The sequence below is a fragment of the Camellia sinensis genome, chromosome 4, assembly GCF_055761805.1.
Source record: "Camellia sinensis isolate YWXY chromosome 4, ASM5576180v1, whole genome shotgun sequence".
NCBI classification, from domain to species: Eukaryota; Viridiplantae; Streptophyta; class Magnoliopsida; order Ericales; family Theaceae; genus Camellia; species Camellia sinensis.
The window spans coordinates 9,100,495-9,114,786 of record NC_138964.1 but is presented as its reverse complement, the minus strand read 5'-3'; the positions used below and the strand labels follow the sequence as shown (position 1 = coordinate 9,114,786).

At 36.6% G+C, this 14,292-nt stretch overlaps 1 protein-coding gene across 1 annotated transcript; it reads right to left on the bottom strand.

Moving 5' to 3' along the window:
• Window positions 1-1,931: 1,931 nt before the first annotated feature.
• On the bottom strand, window positions 1,932-4,022 carry LOC114319175 (FCS-Like Zinc finger 14). Its single transcript, XM_028266176.2, has 2 exons — window positions 3,198-4,022; window positions 1,932-2,337 (listed from the first exon to the last, which is right to left on the bottom strand). The coding sequence occupies exons 1-2, from the start codon at window positions 3,806-3,808 to the stop codon at window positions 2,172-2,174; spliced, it is 777 nt and encodes a 258-aa protein (XP_028121977.1). The 5' UTR covers window positions 3,809-4,022; the 3' UTR covers window positions 1,932-2,171.
• Between the last annotated feature and the right edge of the window lie 10,270 nt (window positions 4,023-14,292).

Genomic DNA, 14,292 nt, shown 5'->3' with positions numbered 1-14,292 from the left:
TCTCTCAACTACCGAAGCTGAATTTATTGCTATTACAGAAGCTTGCAAAGAAGAGTTATGGTTGAAGAAATTTTTGCAAGAGTTGGGTTTAAAGCAAGAAAAGTATGTGCTTTATTGTGATAGTCAAAGTGCTATTCACTTGAGTAAAAATTCTACTTTTCATTCGAGATCGAAACACATTGATGTGAGATACCATTGGATTCGTGATGTGTTAGATTCGAAATTGTTGCAACTCGAAAAGGTTCACACAGATAATAATATTTCAGATATGTTGACAAAGACTTTGTCGAGGGACAAACATTTGAAGTGTCGAACTTTGGCGGGTATGGTTGATCTCTCCACCTAAGTCGGTAGGGGGAGAATTGTTGGGATATACCTCCTTATTGGAGTGTGGGACCCAGTTGATTTAATTTTTTCCGCATTAGTTTTTATTCCCATTGATTGATTTACTTGTGGAGAATCACATCGATTTTCCTTAACATTTATTTCAAAAGTTATGAAGGAATAATGGAATATTAGTGGTGAGTTAATGGGATGGTATTAGTAGCGTGAATGTTATAATGAAATTGGTATAGTGAGTCATTATATTAGTATGAATAATCATTATGTTAGAATGTTAAGAATTTGGTTATAAAATATTATATAGCTTTGTAAGTTAGTCATATGAGATATGAGTGAGATACAAGAGTTGTATTTATCCTTCTCTAATTTTTTTTTTTTTTTAAATTTGTGTGAGTGATTGTTGTGTGACCAAATTTATTTCTAGCACTGTCTTGCTCTGTTAGGTTGATGAATCTTCTCTCATTTTAGAATATTTTCTTCCACACATTTTATATTATTTTAATATTTTTATTTTTCAATTAAAATTATAAATGAATAATGCAAATAATAATAAATAATAAATATTATTAATAAACTTTCAAACTTCAAAATATTTCAGTTTATGCTCATACTTCCTTAGCGTCCCAGTGAGGTCCATTTCCCAATTTAATTATATTTGAAATGGAAAATGAGTTGGACCCCCTCAAGGAAGCACCCCTTTGACCCCCTCTCTCATTGATTGGCCAGTTTTTCTTTTTTCTTCTTCTTTTTTTCCTTCTCCTCCAATCACCACCCGCCACGTGTGTGTGGAGAGGGTGGGGGTGGTGATTGGAGGGGGTTTCAATCACTTCCCATTTGAAATATATATTTTTGATCAAAGGACCTTCTCAAATATTGTATAAGAGCACCTCCCTCAATGATGGGAAAATTATATGGTGATATGAGGGTAAATTCACATGTTGCCCTAACTTGAGTTTTATCAATTAAAACAATGGGAACATAATTTTGATTCTTAAAAAATCACAATTACATTATACTTTCCTCACATATTTATATTTACTTAGCTGTTACTGTAAGAATTAAAAAGTAAAATCAACTACTGCCCATCACTTAACATAGATTCTTTCTCCCATGACTCCATATGACAATTTCAATTACACATACAATCTGCTCAATTTTCTAATATCTATATATATAAAATAGTATTTATGTGTTGGAAATGAGAAATTGAAAAGAAATTATGCAAGTTGGTTATCTTCTTTTTCCTTCCCCAAGCTCAGATGTTTTTGCTGGTAACAGTACCAAGTAGTGCAGTGACAGCAAAGAAATGCAGGAGATAAGTTGATTGCTTATTTGCATCTAATAATAATAAAAAGCAACCTCAAATTCACCTTTTAAGGCTTTGTTTGGATTTTTTTTTAATTCAATTTTTTGACTTTTTAGCTAATTAAGCCTGGTTAAATTAGTTTTATTTGGAAAGAACTTTTTGATTTTTTTTTTTACTTTTTAAACTTTGTTTTGAGCGAAAAAAATAAAATGATTACGATTTAAATGTAATATTTTTTGTATTTTTTTCCAACTCACTTCCAACTAAGTTGCCAAACGGTAGCTAAGTTCAAAATTCTCATTACATATCACAAGCTTTGCTCTTACATCCAAATTACAACCAAACTTGTAAGATGAAAACAAAAGAGAGCTTCTAACTTGTGTTGAATCTCATATGCATGGTTTTAAAATATTGATACCGATATTCAACAATATACGCGTCAATAGTATCTGATATCAGCTATCTCAACGCTATTATTTAAAACCATGCTTGTATGTATAGTATAGTGGTGTCCTCGAGTTGTCTAAATTGCTAGAATTCCTGTTGAGAAGATCTGGCCATTAGTGTAAGGTGAGTTTGAAAGATCTGTTGCCGATGATCTTGAAGCTTCAGAGCTACACTGCTCTTTGCGCTCGTCCATCGCTATCTGCCTATACCGACATTCTGTGCTACAAAATGCTTTCTCTCCCCTGAAAAATCAAGTGTATGTGATTTGTTAATCTCATGTCTCCACAAATATTCATATGCTATGCTTATGCATAGATTTATGAAAGGAGAATTTACAGCCTAATGGTCTTTAAAAAAATAAAAATAAAAAACTTCAAATACGTGAAAAAATATGTGCGTGTTTGAGAATTGGGTTTTTATGTAGGTTTTTTTAGCTGTAGGATATTATTGGAGAAATTTTTTTTTGTGTTTGAGAAGATAGTTAGATTTTTTTTGTGATTGGATAGGATGTTTGTGAGATAAAAAATGAAATGATTATGGGGTTTGATGTGATATTTTTTTTGGATTTGTTTATTTGATTGTGCAAAATCTTTATCTTTTAGTTGAAAAAATCCAAAAAAAAAATTGTTGCCAAACACCGCCACATAATATTAATTATTAATTTTGAAAAATTACAGAGAGTTGTATTTTCTCCGTTTATAAAATCTTCTGGTTTATTAATATGCTCTTTGAAAATCAAATATAGGACTAGACTCTATATTAGTACATAGCAGATCACTTCAAGACTTGGTAAATCCAATTCAAGATCAATTATCAAGAGGTGTCTTACCAACAGGGGTCTTGATTGTCCACAAGAAATGTTCATTTACTATATAGGCCTTAAATTGATATATGATGCAGGAAAGCGTATAGAATTAAGGACAATACGGCAGAAACAAACACGTAACTTCCTATTTGTTGCGCTATTATAGGTCCTACATGTTTCTAGCGTAGTTCTTGGTTCTACATGCTTTCTTACATAAATTCCTTCTCCGGAACTACAAAAAGAAGGATATAATATAACATAGAAAAGAACTATATATAACAAAGTTGAAGATTGTACCTGTACATGTATATATCTTTGCCATGGAGCTTTTTTTGGCACAAGTGACAAGAATTGAGAAAATCGGAGGCCGGGTATGCCGTGATATCTTCTCCAAATCTAACTGGCGATATGTGGAAGATGGCAAAGCCATAGTTTTTACTTCTCCTTTCAAAGCCAATACTTCTATCATGCCCAACTTTGCCATGTTCTTCATCTCCATCACAATACACTCTAGTGAAGGACTTGTTTGGTCCATGACAAGTCACAAAGGTATAATCCTCCAAACTATCAAAATCAATTTCCTCCAAATCTCCCCCTCTATGTCTAACACAATTGTTAGCTTGTTTAACCGGAATTGGATTAGATCGGGTTAAATTTTGTCCAAACACGGCCTTATTGGCCCGAATTTCGCACCCGGGTTCACCGGATTTCTCAAGGGCAGCTACAATTCCAAGCCCAACAACCCCACCAAGATCATAATTCTTTAAGCCTCTTGGCCTTGGGGATTGAATATTGAGATCCAAAGGGCTTCTCGGGCTTGGGGCTGCATCGGTGAATCCGGTTGGATTGCCGAAAACCCGTGTTCCGGCGAGTTTTCCGACCGCCAGCGGTGATCTCTTGCTTGACATGGCTATGGATTGAGAGTTTCTAGAGAGAGAGAGAGAGAGAGAGAGAGAGATGGGTTTTCTCTTTTTTAACTCTCAACTCTCAATTCATCAATCTTCTTTATAAAAATGCAAAGCAAGCACACACACTACACTACAAAAAGGCTTTGCAATGTATGGTGGTGGAGTGGTTGGACTTGGCCCATGGTTTTGGTTTGATATGTTGTGAAATTATCATATGCTGATAATGTGTAGTTTTTTATTTTATTTTTATTATTTTTTTATTTTAATTAATATTATTACGGATTCCAAGAAGATTGATTTTTTTTATTATTTTATTTTATAAAGAAATGTCACTTGTCAGTGGGCCAATGATCAATTTTTTTTTAGTGAAAATGTCCATGTCCAATGATTGGGACCCAAAACCACTGGATCTGACCCACAGCAATGGCCATTGTCCCTCGACAAATTATTTGGGGCCAGGTGGTGTCGTGTTGTGATTTACAAAGGGAGTATAAAAAAAAATTTAACAACATCTACATCTGTGATGGCTACGCGTCAACGATGGTGGCTCAACGATTAAATTATTTAATTTATTATTTAAAATTTTAATTTTTTTTTATTATGCCTTCAATTATATATTTTTTTTAATTTTAAAAACTCAATATGATTGTATCTCATTTTAATTTTTAATCTAAAACTTTATAGAGCATTAGGTTGCTATCATGTGTTAAGAGACTAACGAAAGGATCGACCAATAATCATTACTAATATTTTTTTGAAGAAATTATAATTCAATGTAATATTTTAAAAATATTTTCAAATAAATAATAAAGTTTATGAATATTAATAATTAAAATTATAAAATTTTCTATGAATTTATAATTATTTCATGAAAGAGACACTAAATTGTAATTCTCTCATTTTTTTTTTTTTTGGTGTACTAATTATACCATTAATAATTTTACAATCATCACATTGATGTGCCATAAAATATTCGAAGAATTACAGTTCAATGTAAATTTTTTTAAAAAAAAAAACATTATACATAAGTGGTAAAATTTATAAATATTAACAATTAAAATCATAAAATTTTTCATGTATGTGTAAATATATATATATATATATATATTTTTATATAAAAACTACTAAATTGTAATTTTCCCTAAAATATTTATCATGTTATATGCTACTATTGTATTTTTAACAATATGAGTGAGGCCATGTAATCCATTTGGTATAACTTGTGAAAAAATAACAAAAATAATTGTGGTTTTTTAGTTGAGTGAAAAAAGAAAAGAAATAATTATACTTTTTTACTATCATATTTGAATGGATAAGTAACTAATGAATGTGAGATAGGTATATCACTTAATTTTTTTCTTTGTATTTTAATGGAATATCTCAATATTATAACAGTGTTTCTTGCTAAATTTTATTTCTTTTCATTTCTCATTAGTTCTCACAAAATCATTCCATATAAACAGATTGTAAATTAATACAACTGTACCTTTAATTTCATACTGTTAATGAAATTTTTCTTTGCCGATCAAAAAAAAAAAATCAATACAATAATAACAGATAAGAAAATAAACACTTCATGACATATATAAATGTTGGTTATTATAACATTATTGAATAACCATTCTTGAGACCATTGTGTTTTTTGTTTAGATTTGTGTCCACTGCTTTTGAACAGTCGAAATTGAACCTACAAAAATTGGGAACCTTTCGTTTTATTTTTATTTTTTTTTTATCTTTTGGGCATCAAAAGTCATTTCGAGTGAATATTATTTATTAGTCGTGAGCAATTATGACATGTGTACACAATATTCGTAACTAATTAGGTTGTGCTAAAAGAGATACATATGATTGGTCATCTTTTTCTACTTAGCTCACCAAGATAAGTAAGGTCCATTCCATCTATTTTGTGACTACTAATAATCTTTAGGTGTCGTTTGAAAAGAGTTTATTTGGGCTCTTTTGACTTTTTGAGCCACAAAAGACAGAATAGGCTATTTGAGTCACAACAGACAAAACATTACATCTAACCCATAATCATTACACTCTTCTCTCACAAAAAAAGTCAAAAAAGCCAAAAAGTCAAAAAACCCTTCCCAAACCAAGCTTTTGAGCCCAGACTCAAATAGCTAAAAAAGCTAAAAAGTAAAAAAACCAACCCACTTTCCAAACGGAGGCTTGTTAATTTCAAAATATCTCCTTAACATGTTAGGTTGGTAAACTATTGAATAATTGATATTTGTTTCTCTTGTTTGTAATTGACTTGGAGTGTGTTACTGGATTTCTATAGGTTTATTATGAAATTTATATCGGCAATTTAAATTGTTTAATGTGTAAAGTTTGTTAAGTATTTCATCTTTATAAAAAATTATATTAATTGAATATTGATAGTCACTTGATTAGATTAAATTTATGTCAACGACAAATATAGATTTAAAAATAAAATATTAATATAAATGTGATCTGATCAAGTGATTATTAATATCTGATTAACACAATTTTTTTTAAAAATAAAATACTTAGTAAACTTTACACTTTAGATTAAGGGTGTGCGCGGTGCGGTTCGGGCGGTTTGAGAGTAAAATTACAAACCGAATGACGGGTTAACGGATTAATAAATTGCGATTTGGACAGTTTTTGACGGATTGGCGGATTGAAGAATATTTTAACTAATTATCATACATTTGCATAATATATAATGCTAATTTGTATAATATTTTTTATATATATAACACAAAATAATTTTACATAATATGTTTCATATATATAACTACTAATTTATAATAAATTTCATATCTTAAATCTCTCTAACACTCATTTTTACATTAATATTTCATTAAAAATTAAAAAATATATATGTATTAATTATACGGAGCGGAACAGTTCGGTTGTCGGATTATAAATTTAAAATTTTAAACTGCAATTAACAATTAAAATGGTACAAATTAACACAAATTAATATAATTTTAACAGATACTGATATTTTACACCGCCCTACTTCAAATTCACTCAAAATGAATTCAAAATAGACTAAAGTGGATTGTCCAATTAAAATAACAAAGTGGAGAGAGTCGAATCCCCAAATAATTCCTCATTCATTTGTTTGTCAGGGTGAGAGAGACTACTAGTATTGGAAGTTGATGTGAAGAGAGTCTTAATTAGGGGTACTTTCGTCAAATGAGAAAGAAATGGGCCTTTAGCCTTGGTCCCACTCACCTCATAGTCTATGGCTGTGTTTGGCAAGTTTGATTTTGAGTTTTTTTTTTTTTAAATAATTTTTTTATAAAATCAAAAAAAAAAAATCTAAATAAAATATCAAATCAAACTCTATAATTCTAAGCCTAAGAATATTCTTAACTAATATTGTTAAATGAGAAAGAAATGGACCTTTAGCCTTGGTCCCACTCACCTCGAAATCTATGGCTTATTTTGGAATTTCTTAATTTTTAACTCTTTTTTTTTTTTACAAAAAAATTTAAAAAAATTAAAAAATAATTTTTAATGAACTTCCTAAAACACCCATATGATTGATGCAACAAAATATAATTCCTCATTTATTTGTATAGTCAAAGTGAGAGAGACTACTGGTAGTGGAAGTTGATGTGAAGATAGTCTTAATTAGGGGTACTTTTGTCAAATGAGAAAGAAATGGGCCTTTAGCCTTGGTCCCACTCACCTTGCAGGTGCAATAAAATATTTTTCATAAATGGGGGCTGGGATTGTTTTGAAAAATCGATTAAAAATTAATTTTTTTAAAAAAAAATATGTTAAAAATAAAAAAATAATAGAATTTAAATAAATTAAAATTTGACTTTTGAATTTTAATCAAGTACCTAAATTGATTTGTTTGAAATCGGTTAAAAGAAAATGTCTTTTGTGAAGACATATTTTGTGAATGATAGCACGTGGCCGAGATGACGCCGACGTGTTAGCTAGAGTGCCACGTGGCTTGGTCATGTGTTAGGATGATCTCGGCTAAGCCGAGGTTATCTGCGGAGATATTAGAATTCGATGTGAGCGAATAAGAGACAAGAGTCCTAGAATGGGGAAGGACCTCAGTCTGGATAAAGATAAAACTCTTAGGGAATTTATATTTATCTAGTTGAGAGTCCCAAATAAGCATTGAGCCAGAACCCATTAAAGTTAGGCTTCTACAGAGAGCAAGTTAGTGTTGACTATAAAAGTAAGGCACCATCGTGGGTCTAAGGTACACTTTTTGTATTCTGGCTAGTGAGTTAAGCATTCTTTGCTATCTTTGAGAGATAAACTAAGTTTTGACTTGATTGTCGGAGTGCCCCCGGGTGGATGAACCACTGCCAGAGTCTTATCTTTCTGTGACAGGTTGTTTAGGCGTAATCTATTCTGCATGTGCTCTTCAGCTGAGTTCTCTGTTTGGCAGTGTGGTCGGAAATCAGCACCCATAATTTGGCGCCGTCTGTGGAAAGCATAAGGAGAATAGATGGCCAACGACGGGCAGAAAGAAAAGATTGGGGGCGACATCCCTAGTGGGAGTGGTAAAAACGTCGATCCTAACGTAGAGGAAGACAACTGTAATGAAGAACCTTAGGATAAGAATCTCGGAGAAAAAGACGTCGGCCAAGAGGGAGACGTACTGAATAAAGCATGTCAGGGCGTGTATTACAACGAAAGCGACCTCCAGGTATGGAAAGATTGATGCTTGAGGAGGGACGACGAGATGAAGGAGATGGCAAACAAATTGGCAGACTTGTAATCGGTTGTCAATTTCATGATGCAGAGCAACATCATATAGCCACCGTTCCCATTGGAGGACATGCCGATTTCAGTGGCCAAGAATGATGCCCAGAAAGGGGGGCAGAAAGCAATCCCTACAGTCCCTCAGCATGGCAGGGCAAGGTAGCATTTTCATCGACCTTCATGGGAGGTCGGGCGAGGAGAATCGATGAGAGGAGAGTCTTGGAAGACACATTGTGCCAAAGAAACCTACGTCAAAGAACATTGACACGTTCAAGGGAAGGAGCTTTGTTTTGACACGATAAATGAAGGGAGGTCCAAGAGGACTCATACCGACACCAGAAGCAGCATACCAAAAAGGCTAAAATTCAGTGACAACCGAGCTCTTGGACGGACTAAGGAGGATTTGAGGGATTACCTCCAGAGGAAGTGATAAGATGCCAAGGTAACATCTCCGATCAAGTCGAGAACGCCGTTCTCAGTAGAATTAGACAAGTTTGAGGCCATCAAAAGGTTTTATATGCCGAGATTCCAGATATATGACGGCAAGTCTGATCCCAACTTTCATGTCGACTTATATTTGAACTCAATGGCACTGTATATCGGGAACGAGCCGTTGCTCTACAAGGTGTTTCCCTCATTCTTTAGGGAAATCGCATCAAATTGGTTTCACAAGTTGCCGAAAGGAACTGTGAGAAATTGGGGAGGCCTGGCCGAGATGTTTGTGGCCAGGTTTGTTACAAACAAACTACAGCCGTTAAGGGTAGACTCCCTGATGGTTTTGAGAATTGGCGAGGATGAAAGCCTTGGGGCTTATGTCAAAAGGTTTTATGAGGTATTTAACCGAATACCAGGGTGTAACCAAGAGGTGGCGGTCGTATCTTTTAAGAACGGCTTGAACGATGACTGTCTGCTTCGAAAATCGCTGGCAAAGACATTGCCAAAAAGTATAGAGGAACCTATGGCCAGAATCGAGAAATATGCAAGACCAAAGGAAGACAAGCCAGAGACAAAGGCATCAAAGCAAGAGAAGATGAACGGCTCGCTGAAGCGAGGCTGAGGTAATACAAATTTTAATAGACAAAAAACAGGACTAAGGGCTGTACAGGCAGTCAGCACAGTGTTCCGGATCCTGGTTTACAAAGTCCTGGAAAGGATCAGGAATCAGTCTTACTACAGAGAACCAGAGAAGATCCCTGGCGAATTTATGAGAAGAAGCTTGGGGAAGCACTGTGCCTACCACAATGAGGATGGACACCTGACTCAGGGATGCAGAGCTCTAAAGACACATTTGGAAGATCTGGTAAGACATGGTCACTTAAGGGACCTAGTAGATGAGGCCAGAACAAGGGAAGAGCAAGCAAGGCTGCCCTAGGCACCGGCAGCACCACCTCCACCAGCACCACAACCACAAGCAGATGGACCTCGAGTGATCAATGTGATTCACTCGAAGGTTAATGAAAACGAGGTACGTGGGGAGACTCAGAGGGTGAAACACTTACAACATGTGTATCAGGTCCAGCAAAAGAGGCCTAGGGCAGACGAGTACCAGGGACCAATGGTGTCCTTTATTAAAGCCGACCTAGACATGGTGCAACATCCACACAACGATGCTCTGGTAATATCCCTCAAGATTGGAAAGTGCCAGGTAAGGCGTATTTTGGTTGACCAAGGCAACTTATGTGACATTATGTATGTCAGATGTTACAAGGAGCTCGGCCTTTACCAAGATGATCTAGAGCAGTCCAATAGTTCAATGGTCGGGTTCAATAAAACACCGACGTGGCCCCTGGGAGCAATAAGTTTGGAGGTGTAGACAGGCACCAAAAAGGTAAGCACGGAATTCACAGTGATTGACATCCCCTTCCCCTACAATGTTATCTTAGGAAGGCCATGGTTGCACGCAACAAGGGTTGTTTCCTCAACACTGCACAAGCTGTTGCGGTTCCCAACAGAGCATGGAATTAAGGAGGTTAGAGGGGATCAGGGACAAACAAAGAATTGCTCCATGGCAACAATGAAATCCACCTGTAACGTGTGAGAGGTAGAGACAGTAGAGATTGAAGACGAGGACATGGAGGTCTTAGATGACATTGGCAAAGAGCCTGCCGACAAAAGTGAGGAAGCCTTGAAGAAAATTCTGGTCCAGCAAGAGAATGAAGAGCGTTTTTTCCTCCTCGGTTTAGACTTGGCTGAGAAAGAGGAAAGAGAGTTAGAAGTGTTCTTGCGAGCAAACATAGAGGTGTTCACCTAGACGCCATATGAGATGCCTGGCATTGACCCCGAGGCCACATGCTACAGACTGAACGTAGACAGGTCGGCAAAACCCGTCATTCAGCGAGCGAGGAGGCCGACGTTGGTTCATATGGAGGCAGTAGATAAGGCAGTGGACAAATTATAGAGGTAAACTACCTTTCTGATACCTCTAAGAATTTGTCTACTTCTCTCCAGGTAAGCAGTAGAGGAGGAAGTGGACTTTACTAACCTGAATAAGGCTTGTCCCAAAGATAGTTTCCCACTCCTCAAGATCGATCAATTAGTGGATGCCACTTCAGGACATGGAAAGATGAGCTTCCTGGACGCTTATAGGGGGTACTATTAGATAGCAATGTACCCCCTGATGAAAAGAAGACTGCATTTATCACCCTCAATGGGCTATATTGCTACAGAGTGATATCTTTCAGGTTTAAAAATGCAGGAGCAACGTACCAGAGGTTAGTGACCAAGATGTTCAGACATCAGATTGGCAAAATAGTGGAAGTATACATCGACGACATGGTCGTGAAGACCAAGGAACCTGAGGATCATCTGGCCAACTTGAAGGTAATCTTTGACATCCTAAAAACATATCGGTTCCGACTTAATGCTTCAAAATGTGCATTTGGAGTTGGGTCTGGTAAGTTCTTAGGTACTTGGTTATCAAAAGGGGCATTGAGGCAAGCCCAAATCAAATCATGGCCATCTTGGATTTAAAAAGCTTAAAGTCAGCAAAACAAGTACAAATGTTGACTGGAAGGGCCGCAACCCTGAATAGATTCATAAGCAGAAGTTCAGATAAGTGTAAACCGTTTTTCAAACTGTTGAAAAAGGCCACCGACTTCTTGTGGACAGAGTAATGTGAAGTCACCTTGGCCAACTTGAAAAGATACCTGACCACAATCCCAGTTCTCTCAAATCCAGTACCTGGAGATGAGCTATTCTTGTACTTGGCGGTTTCAGAGCATGCAGTGAGTGTAGTGATAACTAGAGAAGAGAAGGGAGAACAAATGATAGTATACTATGTGGCCCTGGAGAAATTAACATTGGCTTTAATGATGGCCTTGAAGAAGTTGAACCATTATTTCCAAGCCCACAAGATTGTGGTATTGACTGAGCACCCTTTAAAGTCCCTGCTACAGTAAGGAGATCTAACAAGCAGTGTGGCTAGATGGGCAGTAATATTGGGCCAATATGATTTAGAGTTCAAACCCAGAACAGCGATCAAAGGCCAGGTTCTGGCCGACTTCATGGCTGAGTTGACACCTGGTGCCATCCCACGTTGGGCTCCGGTGAGCCGCGGCTTAGGATGTCTAGGAGAACAAGAAGAGACCCAGCTGGGAATAAAAAAACCCTACAGCAAAATAGAAGAAAGAAGAAAGACTCAAGCCCTGTGACATTTACATCGGCGACTCCTTTTGCTTGTTTGTTGACGGGAGTTCAAACCGTCAAGGAGCGGAGGCATGAGTAGTGTTAGTATCGCCAGATGGGTGGATGCTAGAACAATCTATTTAACTAGGGTTTAAAGCCTCAAACAATGAAGCAAAATAAGAAGCACTGATCGCAGGATTAAAGTTGGCAGCAGCAATGGAAGCCGACGAGGTGGTGGTCTTCTGTGACTCCCAACTTATTGTGAACTAGGCAACAGACGAGTATGTAGCTCGAGACGAAAGAATGATAGCCTATGTCAAAGAGGTTGTTAGACTACTAGCCTTGTTTCAAGACTTCCGACTATAGCAGGTGAGCCAAGATGACAACAACCATGCCGATGCCTTGGTTAACCTAGCTAGTGCAATGAAATCGGGGGAGGCAAGGACAATAATGGTTGATTATTTGTTAGGCCCAAGTGTGAAACCACTGATCACAGAGTACGAAGTAATGTGTGTGGAGATGGGACCAAGTTAGATGGATGCAATAGTAATATTCTTTAGAGATAGAAAGCTATCAGATGATCGCAAAGAAGCACACAAGACCAGACTGAAGTCAGCTAGGTTTAGTTTGACAGCAGAAGGACATCTCTACAGAAAGTCTTTTACTGGTCCCTTTTTGAGACGTGTGCATCCTTCACAAATTGAAGACTTCCTATATGAAATACACGAAGGAGTATGTGGAAGCCACGCTGGAGGCAGATCACTTGCACATAGGGCCATTACTCAGGGGTACTGGTGACCCTACATGCAGAAGGATGCTGAAGCTTATGTTAGAAAGTGTGAGAAGTGTCAAAAGTTCGCACCGCTGATATATCAACTAGCAGTAGATTTAATCCCAGTGTCTAGCCCTTGGCCATTTGCCCAATGGGGCATGAATCTTGTTGGACAATTACCCCAAGCGACTGGACAAAGGAAGTACCTGCTAGTAGCAACTGACTATTTCACAAAGTGGGTAGAAGTTGAACCCCTTGCGAAAATTCGGGCCATTGATGTAAAGAACTTCATATGGAAGAACATCACCACTAGGTTTGGGATCTCAAGGGCAATAGTAACAGACAATGGTACACAATTTGACAGTAAGCTAATCAAAAGCTTCTATGCAAAGTACAAAATCAAGAACTATTATTCTACTCCAAGTTTCCCTCAGAGTAATGGTCAGGCAGAAACATCCAACAAAACTATTTTGGATGGGATCAAGAAGAGGCTGGAAGCAGCAAAAGGAAAATGGGTGGAAGAGTTGCACAATGTACTCTAGGCATATCGGACTACTCCGAAAAGATCTACTGGGGAATCCCCATTTGCCATGGCTTATGGCATAGAAGCAGTCATCTCTTTGGTAGTCGGCATCCCAGGGATCAGAACCCAAGAAGTAGAGAATGGGACTAACGAGGCATTCCTGGCCCGAGATCTAATCCTGCTTGAGGAGAAAATAGAGAGAGCATCAATTCGGCTGGAGACATACCAGCAACAACTTACTAGGGCTTATAATAAGAAGGTCAACCCAAGAGAGTTCAAAGTTGGGGACCTGGTGCTAAGAAAAGTGGTCGGCAACAAGAACGATCCTAGAGAGGGCAAGCTAGGCCCAAATTGGAAGCGACCTTATAGAATCATCTCGATAGGCGGTAATGGTGCATATCGGCTTGAGGACATTGAAGGCAAAGAGTTTCCATGACCCTAGAACACTTGCAACTTGAAGTTTTTCTATCATTAGAATTTTTTGTTTTTCGAAATTTATGTCATAATTTTCTTAGCTGAGATAGTAATAAAAATTTTTAGCTTGGATTTTAAGAATTTGAAAATTTGTATGATTGGACTGACCAGTCCTTTGGCGATGTTTCTGATTGAAACATGACGAATAACTTAGGCTTATTATATGGCAGAGTTGAATTATAGTTGCATATAATAGAGTTGAACCAAGTTGGCGATATTTCTGATTGAAACATGACAAATAACTTAGATTTATTATATGGCAAAGTTGAATTAAACTTGCATATAATAGAGTTGAACTAAGTTGGCGATGTTTCTGATTGAAACATGACGAATAACTTAGACTTATTATATGGCAGAGTTGAATTATACTTGCATATA